Source organism: Myotis yumanensis, unplaced genomic scaffold (assembly GCF_028538775.1).
Source record: "Myotis yumanensis isolate MYYU_CA2020_CCGP unplaced genomic scaffold, mMyoYum1.0.hap1 SCAF_8, whole genome shotgun sequence".
Classification (NCBI taxonomy): Eukaryota; Metazoa; Chordata; class Mammalia; order Chiroptera; family Vespertilionidae; genus Myotis; species Myotis yumanensis.
Genome location: NW_027223759.1, coordinates 40,285,669 through 40,307,742, shown reverse-complemented (window position 1 = coordinate 40,307,742; position 22,074 = coordinate 40,285,669). Strand labels below are relative to the sequence as shown.

The following is a 22,074-nucleotide window of genomic DNA, read 5'->3' as shown; positions in this document are numbered from 1 at the left end:
CAAGCTGTTATTTCATTCTGGGTTTCATTAGGAAAAAAATTGAAAACATCTATACTTATTAAATGTTTCCATTTTCACGAGTAATTTGGAGTGTTCATCATACACGCCCACACACACTAAGGGAATAAATCAAAGATGAACACTAGCCTTAAAATAAGGTAAGATCTAGCCAATAATAGCAGTGCTATTCTTTTAGAGATTCTATCCATGGATGGCGCTACCAGAAATAGAAATGTCATTAAGCACAGTTGATATCTCTCTAAGAACAGAAAGAGTGCTAATGGATATATTCGTTTTGTGAGTATACCAAACTTTAAAAAAGAAATCAGTAGAAATCCATCATTTTTATGAAATCAAAATCCATCATTTTTATCTACTTTCTTAGTAAGAATAGAAATCCAAAGATACTGTACTTTGTATAAAAACCTACTTTCTTCTTCTGTTATTCTAACACTAGAGGCCCGATGCATGAAATTCGTGCAAGGGGCTCGGCCCTCGAAGCCCTGGCTTCATCCGGAAAGTTGTCCAGAAGGACATCCAGTCTAATTAGCATATTATGCTTTTATTATTATTGATTACTCATAAACTCTATTCTCCTGTTGAATTGCAGTTCACTATTAAAAAATGAGAATGCAAAGGACCCCCCTTTGTTTTCTGGATGACAAGAAACATCGTATACAGCCTAAAATTCTCATTTGCAACCTTTTTAAAATTACTTTGTCTAATTAACAACTTTGACCAGATCTATCCCAGTTTCTGACAGTATAATCTTCAAGTAGAAAATCACTTTTGGGGGTTTCTTACAGGTCTTTTTTCTTAAAAAACAAACACATTTTAGTGATGCATAATTTTACAGATCCTTTAAAGGGTCCTTAATGTTGCCAAATAAAAACTGGTGGGTGTGCTTCTGTAAGGTCTGTAGTTCATTCACTAAACACCCCTCAGATGACAAAGAAGATGAAAACTGACATTAGTTTTCCTGGGGTTTTGTGGGAATGTGTGTGTTGTAGGGTTGGGCTTAAAGAGGATAGAAGCATGATGCTGGTTTTAGAGGGCTTTTCAGAAGTCAGGAGTATCTCCTAGCCTTCATGATGTTCGAATAAAGCAATGTTCAGTGACATGTCCTGGAAACATCACTTTCTGTGAAAAGTCCACCCCATTCACATATATTTGGATTTGAACTTAGATTTGATGTGACCATAGAGCAAGCAGTTTCTGGGATGAAAGGAGAACAAAGGAAAAAGAGACATGGATAGTAAGCAGGCAGCCCTTTCCCTTCCTGTCCCCATGGCCGATATTAGTAACTGATTGTGGCACCATAGCCTCTGGGCCTTGTCAGCGCCTCACAGTCCTTTAGCGGGTCTGGGCAGCCACCACCCAGACATTTGTGCCAGTAAGTTTATGTGCCCTGGATTGGGGCCATTGGCTATTCCTGTTGAAGCCTTTGTTCTGGGATCTGCGGAAGACTCCTGATGGAATGTATCTTTTCAGAAGGCACCGTCCTGAGTCGTTCTGGGATGGGGCGCTCTGAGAGGGGTTGCCCTGATACCTAGAGCTGCATCCAGCTTTATGACGCTGGGGGTTTTTGCTTCCCTGCACTGTGGGCAGGACTGTAGCAGTTGTGCATGGGATGTGACCTTGTAGTTCCTGCCCCTAAATTATACCACATTTGAATTTATTGATGATAGCCATTCTGACAGGTGTGAGATAATATCTCATTGTGAGGATGTGGAGAAAGGGGAACCCTCATGCACTGTTTGTGGAATTGCAGACTGGTGCAGCCACTATGGAAAACAGTATGGAGGGCTCTCAAAAAATTAAAAATGGAACTACCTTATGACACAGTGATTCCACTTATCTGAAGAAACCCAAAACACTAATTCAAAAGAATATACACACCCCTATGTTCATTGCAGTGTTATTGACAATAGCCAAGATATGGAAGCAACCCAAGTCAATAGACAGGTGGGTAACAGTGGTGGTACATATATACTTAGCCATAAAAAGGGATAAAATCTTACCATTTGTGACCTCATGGATGAACCTAGAAGATATTATACTAAATAAATAAGTCAGACAGAAAAGACATATATCATATGATTTCACTTATATGTGGAATCTAAAGAACAAAATAAATGACCAAACAAAATTGAAACAGACTCATGGATAAAGAGAACAGACTGATGGTTTCCAGAGGGGCTGGGGGTTGGGAGGCTGAGTGAAAAAGGTAAAAAGATTAAGAGGTACAAATTGGCAGTTACAAAATAGTCACTTGGATGTAAAGTACAGCAGAGAGAATATAGTCAATAAGTTGTAATAACTGTAATGGTGCCAGGTGGGTATGGGAAATATTGGGGGAACATTTTGTAAAGTATATGATTGTCTAACCACTATGCTGTACACCTGAAACTAATACAAAATAATATTGAATGTAAAAAAAAAGGAAAAATGTCTTTTTGGAAATGTGCTACACATGATTACTTTGATACTATAATTTTATCAAGATTATCAAATAAACAAGAACTATTTTTTATTTACAAAATATAAGTAAAATTGCAGAATGTTTGCTGAAAAAAAAAATCATGCCACATGCATGAGATCTTGAATATGAGCGTTTGCCAGGCCAGCAGGTACTTTAGTGCTGGGCCCTCAGAAATCACCTGGTCTGACCCGTCCGGTGTGGTTCATTGGTTAAGTGTCAACCTATGAACCAGGAGGTCATGGTTCGATTCCCGGTCAGGTCATAAGCCCGGGCTTGATCCCCAGTAGGGAAGGTGCAGGAGGCAGCTGTTCAGTGATTCTCTCTCATCATTGATGTTTCTATATCTCTCCCTCTCCTTTCCTCTCTGAAATCAATTTTTAAAAAATTATTTTTAAGAAATCACCTGGTCCAGAGATTTTAAAACCCAGGATGTTGCTAAGGGCCAGTCAGCGGCCATGGAAGCAGGCCCCCAAGGGGGTTTGGGGGGAACTGGGACAGCCTAAGAATGGGCATCCTTCTCTCAGGGCATGCGCACTGTTGCCAGATCTTACAGGCTTTCACAAGACACCAGAAATTTGGACTTTTGAAATCTGAAATCTCCTGATTTTTAAGTGTTGACAACTCATTAAAAAATTATAAAAACCATAGATGAACAAAATATGTCTTATGGCAGAGGAAACTGTGATTTAATTCCTTTTTACCAGAGGAGGACGCTTGTGTGGACTTGAGCATCCCAGATACCTGGGCTCCCGGTGTGGTGCTTTTTCCAAGAACGTTCAAGGGTGTGTGTGTCTCAGGACGCGTGCCTTCGAAAAGCATGGACCTCTTGGTGTGTTTGGCGAGCAGGAGGTTGTATGTGCACTCTGAAACGCACACGGCTTCACTGAGGAGAAACAGGTCCCCACAGCGCTGCTCTTCAGCTTAAGGTCATGAGCCACTTAGACCCGTGCAGCCTTTCCATTTCTGCACAAAGAGCTAGGTCCACGCACTAATTGAACATTTGCCATCAAAACAGTCTTATTTCAAAAGGTTAAAGTGCCTCTGTGCTCACAGATGCACTGTCTGGAAAAATGCATTTTAAACCTTCTGAGTACATGCCCTAGCCCCGTGGTTGGCAAACTGCGGCTCGAGAGCCACATGTGGCTCTTTGGCCCCTTGAGTGTGGCTCTTCCTAAGCCTTAGGAGTACCCTAATTAAGTCAATAACAATGTACCTACCTATATAGTTTAAGTTTAAAAAATTTGGCTCTCAAAAGAAATTTCAGTCGTTGTACTGTTGATATTTGGCTCTGCTGACTAATGAGTTTGCCAACCACTGCCCTAGCCGATTTGGCTCAGTGGAAAGAGCGTGGGCCTGCAGACTAAAGGGTCCCGGGGTCAATTCTGGTCAAGGGCATGTACCTTGGTTGCAGGCTCAATCCTCGGCCCTGGTCTGGGCATGTGCAAAGGCAACCAATCGATGTTTCTCTCTCTCTCTCTCTCTCTCTCTCTTCCTCCCCCCACCCCCCCCCCCTTCCACTCTCTCCAAAAATCAATGGGAAAATATCATCAGGTGAGGATTAACAAAAAACAAAACAAAAAAAACCTTCCGTATAGGCCATTGAAATTTCATGCTACCCCAACCTCCAACTCTGTCTTGTGTCTGATGGACCCAGACTTGAAAGTCTATCTGGAAGCTCATTTTAACTTCAGCTCTAAATGCTTAGCTGGATCTGATTTGGAATTTGCTCCAGAATGTTGCTCATACTTCCAGTGGGTCCGACGCTGCTTCAAAAGCAACTTCTATTTAAGACTCTGTTGTAAGTGTGTCATGAAACACCAAGAAACCTGTGATTTGCCTTTCTCCTTTTCTCTCAGGAAGCTGACAGCTGGGAAATTATAGAAGGGCTGAAAATAGGCCAAACCAATGTCCAGAGACCAGACAAACATGAAGGCTTTATGCTGAAGAAAAGAAAATGGCCTTTAAAAGGTTGGCACAAGGTAACGTTTTCATCATATTCATCTTCAGCTCCTCTTTGTAAATAGAGGATCTGATTTGGTGTTATTAGGTGGGAAGCCAAGAGTATGGCTGTATGTGCCAACTAATTCTCTAGGCCTTGTTTCAGCCATTTGGGCTGCATGCAACCTGTTGTACCTGTTTAAGTCTGAGATCTGTGATATCTGTCTGCAGGGGGAAAATTATTTTAAAAATATTTTAAGATAACTTATTTTTATATTTTAAATCCAGTTTGTACATATTAATATCTACTCGGGGTCTTTTTTCACTTAAATTAATATGTCATTATTAAATATTCTTCTAAATGGAAGGCTTTAAAAAATGCATGCATATATCCCACTGGATAAACTTATTGAACCAATTTTCCACGATTATGGAACCAGTTCCCTTTTGCTGGATATGTATATGCTATTTATGTCTGATTTTTTACTGTCATGATGTTGTGATGACCATCCAATTAATTTCTATTTACTTCATTGGGGTAACTACCTAGAATTATTGTTACCAGTGCAAATTAAAGGTGGAAATTCACTGACCTTGGACGTTTGGTTATTACTCTTTACACTATATGGTTTATTCTTCTCTTCCCGACCCCACATGCTTTTACCATCCTCCAGTTTTAATTACAGAGAAAATATTTCGCACTTCATTGTTGCAGTGACCTGAGTAGCAAGACTTGTGTGATGCTGAGGGGGAACTTGTCCTCCGTTCTCAGTGTCAGCCCTTTGGTAGACCACCAGCATCTCTGAAATCGCTGGAAGAACAGGCTCATCTACTTGCCACATCTGCCGATGGATTTCACCTCAGGGCAGACAGATTTATTGGCTGGTGGTAGCTTGCCCATCGGCCCCAAGCAGGGAGGTTATGGATTATAAAATCCTTGAAGAAATATACTTTTTGCACTTTAAGGGAAAGAGTTGGCCTGGCTGGTGTGGCTCAGTGGTTGAGCATCGACCAGGAGGTTATGGTTCAATTCCCAGTCAGGGCACATATCTGGATTCTGGGCTCAATCCCCAGCAGGAGGCAGCTGATCAAAGATTCTTTCTCATCATTGATGTTTCTCTGCCTCCCTCCCTCTCCCCTCCTCTCTCTGAAATCAATAAAAGCATATTTTTTAAAAAAGGAAGACTTAAAAAATTAACCAATGGGAATGTTCCTCAATCCTCTATCTCTGAGGGTGAAGTAAAAGCAGGCCAAAGAGGCTCCCACAACTATTCCTTCTCACTTGACAGCCTCCCCTGAACCCCTAATATTCTCCCAATGCCAGGATTTCTCTCCACCCTGTTCTTCCTTGGATTTTGATCAGCTTTTTGTCTTTTGTTCTGACCTTACCACTTCACAGTTCCTCAGATCAGTGGCCCTGCTACTTTCATATCGGTTATCCCTGCTAAAATTCTTTAATAGATAGAAATGGAAAAAAGGGGTGGGGGTGTCAAATAAACCAATTTGATTTGAATTGCAAACTTATTTAGCACTCTCAGTTCGTGTTTCAGCAAAACTGGCTGTGGTTCAACTGCAGCTCTTTCTGGACCATGCCTTTGAACGTTTTGTTACATAAATAGTGGGAGGTTCTCCCTCGCATGACCTTTTCTCCTGGTCTCTCATGCCATCAGATATTTATTCAAGTATCAGCCCATTTGACTGCCCACGTTATGGGATTCGAGTAAAGTGTTTTTCAGCTGTAGAGATTCTTTCTTCCGGTGCTTACTAGTTGCCACCCCTAACCTATAACAAAGGGGTCCCAGTGGCCTTCTGTGAGTTCCATGCAGGGTGTCCCTAGCCTGACTTCCTGCTACCTCAGCAGCTAAGAGTTCCTGAATCACATAAAAACTTCCCAGCAGAGTAATTTTCCAGCAACAGAAAGACTCCCTGCATCTGTAGAGACTAGAAGAGGGCACTGGACTCATTGTTGGATTGGGTCCTGGGAGCTGTTTGTTCTTTTGTCAATTGCCCTTGGAAAGGAAATCAACAACAGAAAGTTCCTGAGTGTTTGTGGAGCAAAAGTGGCTGCATGCATTTGAATTGGATCAGGAGTATCTTGAAGGTGATGAAAATTGCCCAAAAGATTCCTTCCCCCCGCCCCTCCACACCCTCATATTTTAAACCCTTAATGTAGTTAAGAAATAATTATCTCTTTTACTAATAGTACACTGCAGGAATTTTGCAAATTAGAGATGCAAACATATTGCTAAGGCAACTTTCCAGATCACTCATTAATCATAGACCCAGTCCGCCGGCTTCTGTGACAGACATGAGCGTTTTCAGGAATTACCCATGATACCCAGGGAAATACAGGACTGAGAAATTCCCAAGCTCCTCACAAAATCTCTGTGACCTAACTCAGGTTATTCTTATTTCTCACTTTCAAAAAAAAAAAAAAATCCCAATATGATTCATTCAGAAAGTCTTAGCTACAGGTCCTGAGATTCACACCCTCCACCCAGCATAGCCACCCCTGTTAAGAAAAACCATGGTGAAAAGATTTCAGCTCCATTGCATTGTGTGTAAAAGAAACCAAGTAGGTTAACAGTACACAACTCATATATTAAAATGATAAACACATTGTTTACTAAATGCCAAGCAACATTAACCCACACTTGTGAATGTCTTATATAATTTAAAGTACAATAACTGGGGGTTGTTTGGTTCTTGCAGCGTTTTTTTGTCCTGGATAATGGAATGTTAAAGTATTCAAAGGCACCACTTGATGTAAGTAGCACACAAGGCATGTGTCAAAGATTGATGTAGAATTTGCTTGAAGTGCGTACACACCACAGCTGTGCCAGCCTTTGCCATAGTTACCAGCTTTGTTCACTTTTGTGCCTGTAATATTTAACAAGCTCCCAGACTTCCATGCTGCATGGAAGGTGTGTTTTAGGCTTCAGCTCAAGCTAACATAAAATCTCAAACTGGTGCATGAAGATTTAATTTCACTATTGTGCTGTCTGTTGTTCAAAGCAAGCTTAAACCTAAAAGTAACACACTAATAAAAATTAACTTTTCTGTCTTGGAGAGAAAACCCAAATAGGCGTTTTTTCTGCATCTTAATAAACTATGCTTTATGTGCTGTTTGAGATTTAAAGCAACCTTTGTTCTTGTCGATGCCCTTTTAATACCTATCTTATGAACTTCATTTCTATTTCATATCATACATTCTCTTATCTTGGGAATCCCAACTTACTAAAATTAATCCTATTTATTTTTCTTTACTGTAGAAAGTAGTTGTTTGCATGCAAAACTGGAAAATGCCCTCCTTATCATTGTGGAGTGGGGAAATAAGAGAGTTCAGTTTTGTTCTCATCTCTTCCATTGAATCGCTGTGTGTCCTTGGTCAGACGAAGGCAGCCAGAAGGAAGAGCGGGCTGCTCTGTGCTCTCTGGTCCCAGCTGCCCAGTTCAATCCCAGCGGCTGTCTGCTAGCAGATTACTTGGGGATGTTCTGGGCTGTAGGTCAAAGATGGACCACAGTTATTTTAAGAACCATTAGAGATATATTTTTTGGGATATAAGTTATACAATTTAGAATTATGAAAAAGGGGCCATTATATGTTATGCCAGAAACAGGAATAAGAGCTGAATATTCTTACTGAAATTGGTGTGGAGTCATGGCAACTTCAACTGTCCTCAGGTTAAGGACCTTAACCTCAGAACCCGAACCTTTTTCCCTTTCTAAAGAGAATTAAAGATGTCATTAAGCTCACTTCCGTAGAGAAACACATCATCTATCCTTCCAGCCTCTTTACTAGTGTTTTAAATATTTCAGATTCAAAAAGGGAAGGTCCACGGAAGCATCGATGTCGGACTCTCGGTCATGTCTATTAAAAAGAAAGCTCGGAGGATAGACCTGGACACAGAAGAGCACATCTATCATTTGAAGGTGAAGTTGCTTTTCAACACTTTCTCTGCCATTATCCGAGGAAATCACTTGCCTATATCAGTGGTAAACAGAGTATCGGTTTCACCATAACCTTCTCCTCTTGTTCATTGTTTTAGGTGAAATCCCAGGACTGGTTTGATGCATGGGTCTCCAAGCTACGCCACCATCGCCTGTACCGGCAGAATGAGATTGTGAGGTCACCAAGAGATGCTAGTTTTCACATATTTCCTTCAACCTCCACAGCTGAATCCTCACCAGCTGCTAATGTTTCCGTCGTAGATGGAAAGGTGTGTCTTAGAAATAAAAAAGTCAGCCCAGAAATTGCTTGGAAAGTTATGTAGGCCCGTAACAGAGTCTCATTTGACCAACCCAAAAGAGATGATTTTCTTTGTAAAGTAGCTCTCAGAAGACAGTAGTGACATTTGGCATCAAAGTTAATAACAAGTACGGATCAGGTGGATATGTGGATCACCGAGAGAATTAACAGTTGCTTTTCCTTTTTACGAATGGACCACAACTTAATTTTCTATAGCTTTTTAAGAATATTTGGAAGTGGGGCGAACATTTGATTAATTAGCACCTAGAAATTGATGTCTTCCTGGGTGGTAATAGGAAGACTACAAAGTTTTGAAAATGAAACTTGCTTTTTTGCCTTGAGATGTAATACATACATGACCCAGAGAGAGACGAGTAAATTCCCCCCTGAGGTTAATGCAAGTGGGCTAGAGAATTTGCCAACAATCTGAGCAGTAGCCCACTGAGTCAGGCAGTGTTAGGCATTTGACATATAGTCATCTCTAATCTTTAATATAGCGAAAGCTCAGAGACAAAACAGAATTTTTCCAGGTGTTACATGGCCATTAAACAGCTGAGCCAGGATCTGAATCCTCATCTTTCAGTTTCCTTTCCATTATTCTGGGTCCCAGATTGCGGAAAACTGAAGTTGTTCTTTGGGCTGTAGTAAGAGTTCATTTTCTGTGTTGCTGAAAAACTAGAGGTGTTGCCTATTAAAAATCAAGGTTAAGACCACAGGCAGGGAGACAGCTGTTTGTGCCTTTGACTCGATAATTAAGTTTTCCGAACCAGAGCCACATGGCCCTGCCCAGGGGTGTTCCAGCTTCCCACTTGGCACCTGATATTGAGAACAGGGACATCTGTGAATAACTGGCTGCCACAAGGAGCTGGATTTGAGAATGTTTCAGTGAAAATCCCCCTTTCTCTATTTTCTCATATATATATATGTATATAGTACACATATCTAAGTTTTCTTTGCAAAGCATTGAAAAACATCATGGAGTAACTGTAAGACTAATCAAATCAGAGTAAATAAAACACTTCTGTGTTCAGTTTTTATTATCTCAATGGAAATTACTCAAGTATTTCGTAGGCTCTGAAACCTTTTGGGTTGTAGCCTTGGCAAGGCTATTTAATCAGTCCTAGGAAGGAGGTGTTGAGCGAACCAGGAGATCAGAGGGTTAGGAAACAGGGCACTTACTGAATGACCCAACACAAGATGCTCAACATAACCCCCAAGTTTCTCTGAGCCTCCTGCCTTCCTCCTGCCTTCTCCCCACAGCATAGAATGAATCCCAGAGTTAGTCCAAATTAAACAAGAAATGTATCCCTGCTGGATATTTTTAAAATATAAATGTTTAATCCTTTGATGGTTCCAGCTTCTGCCTGCATCTTTGGCACAGAGTGTTGATAAAAGATACATTATTTTCATCCCTTTTGTTATTTATTAAATCACTTGGGTGATATCCAAGAACAGAGAGCTGAAACTAAATCCTCCCCACTGTTTGCCTTGGAATAAGAAAGCTCTTTAGCTCCGGTTTTCATAGGAGATCTATTGCCCTAGTTATGAATGACATTCTCTTAGATCTAACTCAGTGAAAAATTCCCAATACATTTATCAAAATGCAATAAAGTCTGAGGAGAGCTCTTAACACTGCTTGCATTCTGAGTATCAAGTCGTGAGACTTCTGAATGTTAATTGCTTTGTGGTCCAGTGTGGGTAACAAATAAGTCTGTGTTGGCTATGTATGAGCATCCTTCACTTCAGAATAAATTAGAAGGGACACAGCCACTTGTAATCGAAAATTAAAAAGCAAAATTAAATATGGAGTTTTAAAGTTGTTTCAGCTTTTGGGAAAATAACTTTCTGCTTTTTTTCCCACTGAACATTTACTGTACTCACTTTAGTATCTACATAGTTCATACAACTTTATTTCCCATAAAATACTTTTCATGGGAAGTATATCAGCTTTAAGTAATAAACTTGGCAAGACTACCTTTTTATATACTAGACTTTTCAGTATGCATTCAAAGCATTTGCAAGGTTACTTGCTGATGGATAATGTACGGTATTTAGCAATCACAGGTGACTACCTCGACCTTGAGCTGATCATGAGCATACAGAGAGCTTTTGTAAGGGAAAAGGCCTTCCATAATGAGTTGAGTCTGCAGTGAGGACACTGTATCCAATACGACATGATGGAGTAATTTAACATTGTTGGGAATTTGAGTTGGCAGGTCCCTGCGAGTATGAGATGTAACCTACTTGAGTGTTGTCCCATTCAGTGTACTGGCATAACAGAGATAGCAATTGATGAAAGTGTTGCTAGTGTTTATGAATTTTGGCTTCACTGAGCGTGTACCACATTTAACCAAGAGGCTTTCTCCATATTTTGATTGTGCCCTTTCTTCCTTTCTTTGTAAATGGTCTTTTGAGAGTACTTGTATTTTTTTAAATCACTTAAATGTACTGTTTCTGCTTAACTTCATTTTTTGTTGTTGTTTATTTTAGGTGCAATCAAACAGCTGTTCGTGGCAGTCCCCCTTGCCATGCAGCAACAGCCTCCCTGTCACCTGCACCACCGGCCAGAGTAAAGTGGCAGCCTGGTTACAGGACTCGGAAGAAATGGACAGGTGTGCAGAAGGTTAGTTCTTACCAGTGTGGGCTGTGAGCATAAGCCAAGCCACAGAAACAAAGGAGGTGAATCGTGGGTGCTGCACCTTTCACTTCCTCCACCTGCCTGATGCCTCAACTTTTTTCTTTTCTTTTCTTATTTTTATACCCCAGGTCCTTCTTCCCATGACTTGGGCTTCTTACCTGTCAGTTCTGCACCCTCACAAGTACTGAACCTGGTTTCGTCCTTACCCTGACCTCCACCCTCTTCAGCCTTCTCACCTCATCTCATTACCATTTCCCTTCTGCCTTCCGTAGCCTCCCAGTCCCTGACCCCTGGGGCAACCATGGGAGAAGTGCTGCCCCAGGAGTACCCTCCACCCTCACTCCTTGACTCTCTGCCCCATACTCCATCACACCTGTGCATTGCCTTGCTTGCAATAAATAGCTAGATTATACTGTATCTTATATCTACAGTTACCTGTTAGAGGTGTTCCACTGTGGATCAGTTATGAAATACTCTGAACTAACACGTGATTCCCTCACTCTGCCATCTCTGAACCTCTTAGTCTCCAGAAACCTTCTCCATCTGTAGGGTAACCACAATTATTAAGAAATATGAATATAATATTAACTGGATAGAAGACTTCATAGATAGACAGTGTTAGATGATCACCTCACCAGCACCTTTCTTATGATATAATTTTGTTTTTTATTTTATTTTATTTATTTTATTTTATTTTAAATATATTTTATTGATTTTTTACAGAGAGGAAGGGAGAGAGATAGAGAGTTAGAAACATCGATGAGAGAGAAACATCAATCAGCTGCCTCCTGCACATCTCCTACTGGGGATGTGCCCGAAACCAAGGTACATGCCCTTGACCGGAATCGAACCTGGGACCTTTCAGTCCGCAAACGGTCTATCCACTGAGCCAAACCGGTTTCGGCAATTTTGTTTTTTAAAAAGCAAGTTGAAGTGTAGGTTCCTTTTAGCCATTTTTTTTTCTCTCCTTCCCTCTCACCCCTTCTTTGCACTGCGTTTCTCCCTCATTTTTCCCCTTTTATCTTCTGTTTCCTACCCTTCAGAGCCACTTCCCCTTGTTTTCTATAAAGGGAAGGAGATGGGGCATACACAGGTGCTGCCTCCCCTGAAAGGGGGGAAGGGGCGGGAGCAGTGGAAGGGCACTGGCCTTTCCATTATCCGCTTCCTCCCACCTTCATTGGGTGCTTCCCTCTCTGAAGAAATGTAAGGCCATTGATAGCCAAGAGTTCCCTGGAGGGACAATAGCAGCACTTGAACAGCCAACCTGGGCTCCATCCTGAGGCAGATGCTGCTAAAAGGAGGGACTAAGGTGTGGCCTGTCCTTCAGATGAATTGCTCTCCACGAACTGTGCAGAGATTCTCAGTCCTCTATAAAGAGTCTTAGTATTTACCTTTCTATTTTATTTCATTGTGACAAAAAAAAAATTTTTTTTTAAATCCGCCAAAATGTCAAAAACCTCCCAAATACAACTATCTTTGTTATTTGACTCAGCTAATCTTTAGCCATATTTAACGGTAATCTTTTGTTGCCTATACCAAATTTGTAATAATTCAGATCTTTGAGATTTAATGAGAAACAAAGATATGTGAAATTTTAACCAACTGCCACAAAAATAAGGACGATCACTTGATAATTTTACAGATCTATACACATGCCTCTTCATAAACAGTACACATGCAGAAGTCATCACATAACTGGGAGCCATGTTCATAATATCACCAATTGAGTAAATAATACTAATAACTCAATATCCTCGACGGTATTGAATTTCACATACTAAAGGTCATTTTTTGTGTGATATTTCAATGTGCAGTTCTTTGAACGTTCATTTTTTAAATATATAAAAAAATTAAAAATAAAATTAAAAGTTATTTCTTCATTCTAAGCCATTCAAACAGAATGGGCTTCATGCCCAGGTAATGCTGCTCCTGCTGGGCCCGGCAACACACTCTGAGAATCTTTCGTTTTGTTGAGTGTAACATCTCCACTAGATTTTAAAGAAATCATGCATTGCCACACTGTTGTGAGCTAAATTAAAGATAAATACATTCACCTGACTCTGTGTTCCATCTTATTTTTCTGAACTTGACTTTGCCTCCACCCATATTCCAAGTAGTCACCTTGTAAACTATTTGAGGAACAGATAGGTCCTTTTTTTAAAAAATTATCTTTATTGTGGAAAGTATTACAGATGTCCCCCTCTTTTTCCCCGCATTGGCCCTCCTGGTAGACAGGTTCTTAACAGTAAAACCATACAACTGCTGAAGTTCCCTGGAGTGTGTTTTTGTGAGACAAGGGCACCTGAGCAGGAAAGGGAGCATACACAATTTGTCTGGCTCTCTACAATTTAATGGCTCTCTACACTAATAGCTGCTAATTTGCAGGAGTGCACTTTGAAGTCATCTAATGATAATCAGTGGTTTTATGGTTCTAAGCCAGAGAAGGGTCTGTGTGGGGGTTTTTTCTCTTTCATTTGCCAGTATCACCATTATATATAAACACGGGTCTGCCTAATCATATTTGCCACTGTTTGGATAGATTTATTACCACCACCACTCCCTGCCCAGTGCTAACATACTTTTATTTCTGGTTTTTGTTAGACCTTGCACACTGCCAGTCAAACCTTGTGGAACTTAGCAAACTCCTGCAAAATTTGGAAATACTTCAGAGAACTCAGTCAGCACCCAACTTTACTGACATGCAGGTAAACATATTACTGCTGGTAAAAGGACCTTAAGGTATTAGCTCAGAATTTTTACTAGATTGTTCCATGAATGTTTAAGGTAGCATTAAAGGGAAATAACTACAATGTAGATTAGTTTCTATTCTGGAATCATTCTTAGTATTTTGGAATCTTGGTGCCATTGTGGTTAGATGTCTAATTTGAAATGTCTTACATTTCAATACAAACTAGAAAAAATAAAAATCTGAATCATTCTTCTATATTTGTGTTACATTAAAAATGATAGCTTTGAAGGTATAACTTAGATGCTCTGCTCTCAGAATTATTACCATCTTTTCACGTAGAAAAAAAATGCTACAGATCTCTAATCCTGCTTTCATTTTGGATAGCAGAAAAATATATTTAAGTTCTCGTCTTTGCTTTTGAATGCCCACTGTGCATCAGATAATGCCTTCTCCTGGCTGGTTGCTTTAGGTGTCTAACAGTGAGTCTTGACTAACTTGCTCTGCTCTCTTTGTCTAGGCCTGTTTTGTATATGTATGAACTTAACAATACTTTGTTGCTTTTAACTGTTTGTGTAATGTAGGCTAACTGTGTAGATATTTCAAAGAAAGACAAGCGGGTCACAAGAAGATGGAGAACAAAAAGTGTCAGCAAAGATACAAAAATACAACTGCAGGTACAGACTTTACTTTTCCTCCATTCATATTTTTGCATACTTTTATAGTCTTTACATATCAGTTCATGGAAATTAAAAGGTTTACAGCAGCTTAACTGTTTTACATCCAGTGCTTTTCAGACTGTTATATTACCCAAAATAGAGGTAAATCTATCCTTTGTACTCTGATCTAAGTAAAAAGAATTTAAAATAGAGATACAAATTATTTAATATAGATATAAAGTGGCATTTTTATTCTGTTATGGCCTTAGAACCATTACAATATATCTTTTAAAACGTCATTTTAAAAATCTCAACTGACTATTCAGTGGGTTGTAATGAACATTCATTTTTATATAATAGATCTTAAAAGAGCCAAATTTTTACCTGTCGAATAAAAGAGTGAGAGCTGCAATAGATTGGAAATCAATAAACCTGGGATCTAGCCTGATTACTGTGATTTCCTAGCAATATAATTTTATGCATTTCTCTGAAATTTTCTGGGCTTCTATTTGTTCCTGGGTAAAGTAAAGGAATTAATGTGGTGATTTCTGAATTCCCTTTCAACTCTAAAGTTTCATAATTCTATAAAACAGATATTATTTGGCCATCATCAATCACATTTAAAATCTGAACTGGAGTCTTAGTTGTTCATAATAAACTTAATTTAAATTTATTTTCAATGTTATTTATTTAATATGAATAATTTTAAAATAAGATCCTATTTTGTTATTTTATTGCAATGATACTAAATATGGTAAATGCCTAAAACCTCTTATGCCATAAATCATATTATTTTTAGATCTATAAACTAGAATCTCTAATACTCTGATCCTAGCTGTATATTATAAAGGACTCTTGCCTGGCACAATCAAAATTCAACTTATGACTTTGCTTTGCTTTCTATTGCACTATAAATCAATTTATATTCTAATACAAAGGTAAAGGGAACTGTTTTTGCAGAATTCGTCAATGTCTTCTGAATAACTAATTCTTCTTTAATTCTGACTTTATTAATAACATTTTTGTGCCATAATTCTGAATGTGTAAATAACAAACTCTTTGTTGCTTTGCTTACTAATCTAATGTTTTTGAAAATAAGTTTTCATAAGCACTAAAAATTTATGGTTTATTTAGAATGTCCACATTCTCTGAACACAATTTATTGTGTTCCTTTGTTCAGTATGTTTTCCCCTCTATTCAGAAAATTAGTACTGTAGAGACAAATGTGCCAAATGACTTCACAAGAAAATTACCTAAAATTGCTTTTGGCAGTTCCATTTGTTTTGAGCACATGATTGTCTAGTTTTGTGGTTGGTTGTTTTTTTGTTTTGTTTGTTTGTTTTTTTAAATCCTGGTGTCTATGGTTATTATAACCAGGTAAAGGAACCATTATAAAAATTATTGATTATAATTAGCAATTATTTTAATCTTGTTTTTATAAGGTTTGCCATTGAACAGATTTCCATTCACAGCTGTTGTCTTGATTGGTTCTCAGTGAGTCTGAGTGCAGTGCCCCTAGCCACCCTGTGTGGCCACGAGGCCACCATAGTCCCCATATTGCTCAGTTTTCCTGAAGGAAATGGGATGAACTCTGAATACCCACCGTTACAGGCTGTGCTTTTCAATGTGCAGGAAGTTTATGAAGATTTTTTTAAGTCATTAGAAGAAATTATTCAAAAAAAGCAGGCAATATGCTTCATTCATACCCCTGCAACATTTTGGTGGGGGTGGGGGGGGGGGGCTTTTTTGTTTTTAAGTTTTTATTTATGCTGTTTTGCTTTGCTTTTGTTTTACCAAAAGTATAACAAAATGGCCCTGTGATTCTGGATTAATTATTTTTGAGGGAAATTGGAATCAGCTCATCCCCCCACTCAAAGAAAACTTGAAACTTACAAAAGTAGATTTAATTGCATCTCCAACTGGAAATAAACAGACTTGGGGTTAGCAGTAAGCTATTAATCATTCCCAGGGAAACCCTACTTCCACATGGGCTGACTGGTAAAACAAAAGGTATGCTGGCGGAAGGCTGCAGAATTTGGTACCATCTCTGGACCTTTTCTGCTCACTCAAACCAACAGGCCTTCCAGGATCCCTTAGGCTGGGAAACCATAAAATCAACCAGGAGTGGCTATGATTAATATAAATGCCGTTACTCATCAGCATTTTACCTATACAAAGACATAACATTTATTTTTACTGTCATGGATTACCACCTCCTCCCACTCTAATATACAGAATTTCCCTCCTGTTTTAAGTGTTTCTTGACCATGGGAATTCCATCTGATGGTGCCACGTACTTGTTTGAGCCCATAATCATCTCACTCCTTGAACCACTCGCTCAGATAGTCACTGTTGCAGCCAACTTGAGAGGCTTTGTGAGTGGCTCATTTTCCATCCCCTGTTTGTAACGCTTAGAATACCAGCCATTTGTGAATGAACCTAGACTGTTGGTGGTAGCGGTTATTATTATTGCTGTCGTTGTTATTGGTGCTTTCACTGAATTTGCGTTCAGCATTCTGTAGCAGTTTTCATTTTGAAATAATTATAAAACAGATCATTTGAAAAATGGACCCCAGGAGAGTACAAATGAACATGTTATACTGGGTGTTTAATTGCTTATTCTTACATAGGTTGTTAGATTGTGCTATTGATTTGAATGTGAAGGTTATGACCGTATTTCCACGAGAAGCCATTGGGAAGCTAGCCTCAGGAGTCCATTGTGTAACTCACTGAAGGCAGCATTTGTCCTAGAAGGCTCTGTGGAGATTACCTTTTAGAAAAACGACTTCCTGTCTCCCAAACTTCAAGTTTTCTGGTTCTAATAAAAATTCCAATATCATCCTTGTACAGTAACAGTTGGACTATGTTTTAACTGCAAGAACAGAATGATTTTTAAAGGGTTGCTGTAAAAGAGAGAGCTGCCAGTTTCCTGTGTTGCTGATGGCATGAATTACATACTAGATCCCTAGCTGTTGGAGAGGAGGAATAACAGGAGGTGTGAGTAGGAGATAAATGACTGGATGTCGTTCATGGGTAGCCATCTTAGATCTCACAGATGCTCAGATTACACTGTAGGCTCAAAATAAGTTCTTTTTTACTACATTAAACATACAGGGATTTTGTACAGAAAATTTTTTGGTGGAAAACAAATGACATATGTACATATCATATACGTACGCAAATTTAAGAACTTGGAAGAGAAATGTGATTGTAATTTGGCAACTGTAAAGAGAATTGGAGATAAAGGGATTTAAAATATTTTTCTATTGTTAACGACTAAAGCAGTCTTGCTCTTTTTCTCTATCTGGGCTGTTTGGTGGCCCTTAAGTGCATTTCAGTTAACTGGCATCAAAAATATTGCTCACAGCCCTGAAGAGCCAGGATCTGGCCAATGGAGGCAGAGTTGAGTGGTTAGAAGGAAATGTCACTATTCCTTAATCCCGCCCAAGAAGAGAAAGAAAGCTCAGGGATTGTTCCACCAGTTTATGCATAGGTGCACATCCCTGAATGAAACCTATGCTTTCAGATTTTCATGGCTGATTTTTGTAGGCATTGTCCCCACATACTGAGAAAACTGAAGATTTTTTTTCTTATGCTATGGGGACCCGCTTGGAAAATTCTTCAACCTGAAAATCCCAACGCCATCCCTAATGTGGAATTTCAGAGAGCTTCATAGGAAGGGTTTACATGGGGAGTTGAAGATTTCTGCTATCCCCGCCCCTGACTTTTTCCTCCCATCAGGAAACAAAAACATTCTGCCTGGCCAACAGAAGTTCCCATGAGAACCTGTTCATTTTAATTTTTGCACATTATTTTTTTAATTACTTTTTCCTAAACTTTTTTTTTTTTTGCTTCCATTTAGTGAATGCCTTTTGACTTCATATAACATGACGTGGCATGAATAAAACAGTGTGCAAATGTATTTTTACTTTGAAAGCACAAGCTATTTGTTAGTTTATGCCTTTCCATCTCTTTTTGGGGTGGGGGCAATATTAGCTGATAGACTTATGTGTTTGGTTATTCTGTGATGAGAAGGATGAGCTTTTCTCACAGCCTAAATGCCCCTTAGAGCTCTTTTTAATGCTAAGATTTAGGAAAAGTCGTCTTCAGTTAAAAACTCTCCCTCGCCCGTGTCTGATTATCTCCCGTCCTCCCATACCCTGCCCTCTCTCTGCCTCATCCCGTGTTTTTTCCTCCCTCCTCTTCTCTCATTCACTGTCAGGAAGGGCCATCTGTGAAGAGCCAGTTCGGCTCAACCCGGCGCCGGCAGAGGCTAGCAGCAGCCGTGGCTACAACAGTGAGTGGATTTCAATCTCAAGTGGACATTTAATAACATTGAGAAACTGTGTGCGTGTGCCACCTCCCCTGTCCTAATGTTGCCACTTGTGTGTGGCAGCATCAACTGTGGCTCGTTCCTGCGTTGGTATAGCTTTCGCATGCTCTCTGGGTGCCTTTGCATGGCAGGAGTGGACGCGGACATTGGTGTGTGAGTTGGTAAACTATTCCACAATCCAGTTCTCTATTCCTGCTGTCCATGTAAGAAATAATTTCAGTGCAAGGTTGCAAAACTTGTGGTGTGGGATTTCCTTAAACAATATTGTTTGTGTGTTTGTTTGCCATACTGACATTGGAACCTTCGCTGAGTTCTGTTTTTCTCAGAAAAGTCATGTTACTACAGACTTAAATTGTGCTTTTTTTGGTATCAATGTGACCATTTGAACAGGATGTGAGACTATAGACATGAGAGGGCAAGAAAAGGTGAATTTTTATGTCATCTCCAAATGGCTACACAAGTTATACTTAGCAAGGGAAAATTGTTTATAAGCTGAAAATCAGAAAATATAATAAAAGCAGAACAACCGCAAAGTTAGATGATGTTTAATCCATATGTAGAGGTTGGTTTGGCTTTTCTTTTTTAAATGGAAGGATATTAGGAGGACAGAGGAAGTGCTGAGGCAGATAAGGCAAATAACAAATTTAAAAAGGAAAAGTGTGCAGAATAGTCAACTGTCCATATGGAGCATAAAGTAGAACTTGCAAATACAAGAACCCTTTGCTGGATAAAAGTAAATCATAATATTTGTTTAAGCATGACATCCTATCCACTTTTTCAATAGAGTACAAGTTCATAACAATTATGTATGTTAGTTTTTTGGCTATTAGATAGTGTCTTAAGTTAATAATAGTTTTACTCTTGCTAGTGGTGGAGTATATTTTAAGATTAGAATTTCTGATAAATATGGAAAGGTTTTTGTTGTATTAATAGGAGAATGGGTACTGGTGCAAAGATTGGTTTTCTACTTTATGATTGGCAACTGACTCTTGCATTTTATTGAGGTACGTACCTGGATTGTTCGAGAAACAGAATTGCTTTGATTATGAAATGAACCAGTGACTTGGAATTTATTAGGGGACTGACTCTTAAACTCACATTTTTTGAATTTTAGAACAAACAAATTATTGAAATCAGTTTCATGTTAATGTATATCTTATGCATATACTCAAATGCAGATGAATAAAGTACATGCCACCTACATGGTAAAGAGATGTATAATCAGTTAAATAATTCTTAAATGTAATCTTTCATTTATAAATAAAAAAAATCAGGTGATTATTAGGGAACAGAATCTCAGCATAGAAAGGAAAATACTAATGTTTCCTTAAATAATGTGCTTCTAAGATGGCATGTAGGGAAGTGAATGTTTCCACTGTGTTCATTTTTTAATGGCAGATACATATAGTGAATATAATAAAGCTGGAAATAGAACCTATTTGAATAGAATGGGTTTATATTTTTTTAAAGTTGAGAATAGAAGAGAAAAGGCTTTTAAAAGATAAAAGTATGCATGCATACCTCTCAGGGTAGCCGTGACCATAGAAGTTAAGAATAACCTAGATGCATCTAATGAGAAAAGTTACTGGCAACATTTAGCAATGAATTCAGGAATAGCTTGGGGAGGAGGGAATTATTCTAAACCCTCTGAAATTTATAACTTCATGCACACCCGAGCATAGCAACATCTAGCAGGACCCTCAGCGGGCCCCCTTGGCCCCTCACCCATAACTCAGTGACCTGACACTGGTGACTCACCCTGTTTCTTTTATTACAGTGGCTCTCTTTCCTCTTCCCAACACTAAAGTTATCTCACATATTTTGAGCCCATCCTAACCTGCCAGTACTTTTTACCTATAATTCTTCCAAATGACTACTGGTCACTCGTTTTTCTTGCCCACTTGGGTGTCTGGGGCAGCTGAGATTGGCTGCCAATGAAAAGTGCACCCAAGGAGATGTTTCAGAGATTTATTCTTGTTCCCAGCACTAACACCCAAACGGTCCACTTGCAACATCAGCCAGACCCAACAGAATAGGAGTGGAAAAGGAGAAACACTGGCCCCTCCGCAGGGATGGACTCAGAGAGTCCCAGGCAGTCAGCACCCCCATGGGGCCCCTGTACACACAATGCAGAATAACAGCAGCAGACCTTGCTACTGGCTCTGTGAGTCATCTGCACTTAGACCTGCTGTTGTGTTTTCTCTTATTCATACATGTTTGTCATTGCTAAATTTCAGTGCCAGTAGCTCCCTGTCATTCCATTTGTCTTTTAATTTCTTCACGGACATGTGTTAAAAGCATCTCCTAACATCTCCATTCCAAGCTGTGGTCATTGGTACCAGAACATTCCAGGATTAGGCTTCCTCCCTGTCACAGCGTTTCAAGGAAAGCCCTATATTTCTTTCATGAGCAGGCTGCAAAGGCCACATTCAGTGCTGAGGGTTCTGGGTACAAACATTGAGAGCTGTAGACAGCTCCCATTCCAGCCATCACTGACGGAGAACCTAGTTGCCGCTTGAACTTTGTAATCCCATAATACCTAGATGGATGAGTAAAATACTAAGTCCCCAGACTGAAGAGATACTCAATTAGAGTTAGATTAATACATTCCACTTTGTATTCTCAACATCGTTTCATGAATTCTATCAGATGGCTCATTCCATATACTTCTTTCAACAACAACAAAGAAGATATCAATATAAACATTTTCAGTAGGAAACATATAAAAATTAGTTTTCATTATCCCAGGGGCCTGAATGCAGTTGGAATGCAGCATTCCAGATGTCTTTCCCTGGGAGTTATATACAAACCCACTTTGACTGGTTTAATTGCCAATTTAAACTTGCACTATCTTCAAAGTATAAATTTGTAGTTTATGTTTTTCTTCTGAGAATCTGATTCCAAATTTTAGTAGAGAGGCTGTGATCTCAGGGACAAGCTGGGTCCTTACTGTGCTCCCTGGGCCCCCACTGTACCATGTCTCCCATCGAAGCCTCTCACCAGCTCTCACAGCCACCTCCCTACCCACCCCTCTTCAATGCCAGGCCAGTCCTTGGAGTGTTGAGGAGACCGAGTGTAGATAAAACCCC

The 22,074-nt window shown here is 39.4% G+C and overlaps 2 protein-coding genes across 12 annotated transcripts in view; one reads left to right on the top strand and one right to left on the bottom strand.

The window, feature by feature from the left end:
- Positions 1–22,074, bottom strand: part of PRKRA (protein activator of interferon induced protein kinase EIF2AK2) — a 375,739-nt gene that overhangs the window by 275,065 nt on the left and 78,600 nt on the right. The window lies entirely within an intron of this gene.
- The window catches only part of OSBPL6 (oxysterol binding protein like 6), a 178,171-nt gene that overhangs the window by 121,160 nt on the left and 34,937 nt on the right, over positions 1–22,074 (top strand). For 6 of the 11 annotated variants that reach the window (XM_070422667.1, XM_070422668.1, XM_070422670.1 and 3 more), the window contains 8 exons: positions 4,339–4,461; positions 7,133–7,186; positions 8,240–8,353; positions 8,470–8,640; positions 11,160–11,292; positions 13,909–14,012; positions 14,578–14,670; positions 18,875–18,949. In XM_070422667.1, the coding sequence (XP_070278768.1) occupies positions 4,339–4,461; positions 7,133–7,186; positions 8,240–8,353; positions 8,470–8,640; positions 11,160–11,292; positions 13,909–14,012; positions 14,578–14,670; positions 18,875–18,949 (867 nt within the window). The remainder of the gene's footprint in view (positions 1–4,338; positions 4,462–7,132; positions 7,187–8,239; positions 8,354–8,469; positions 8,641–11,159; positions 11,293–13,908; positions 14,013–14,577; positions 14,671–18,874; positions 18,950–22,074) is intronic. The other 5 variants (XM_070422678.1, XM_070422674.1, XM_070422677.1 and 2 more) reach the window with 3 other exon arrangements.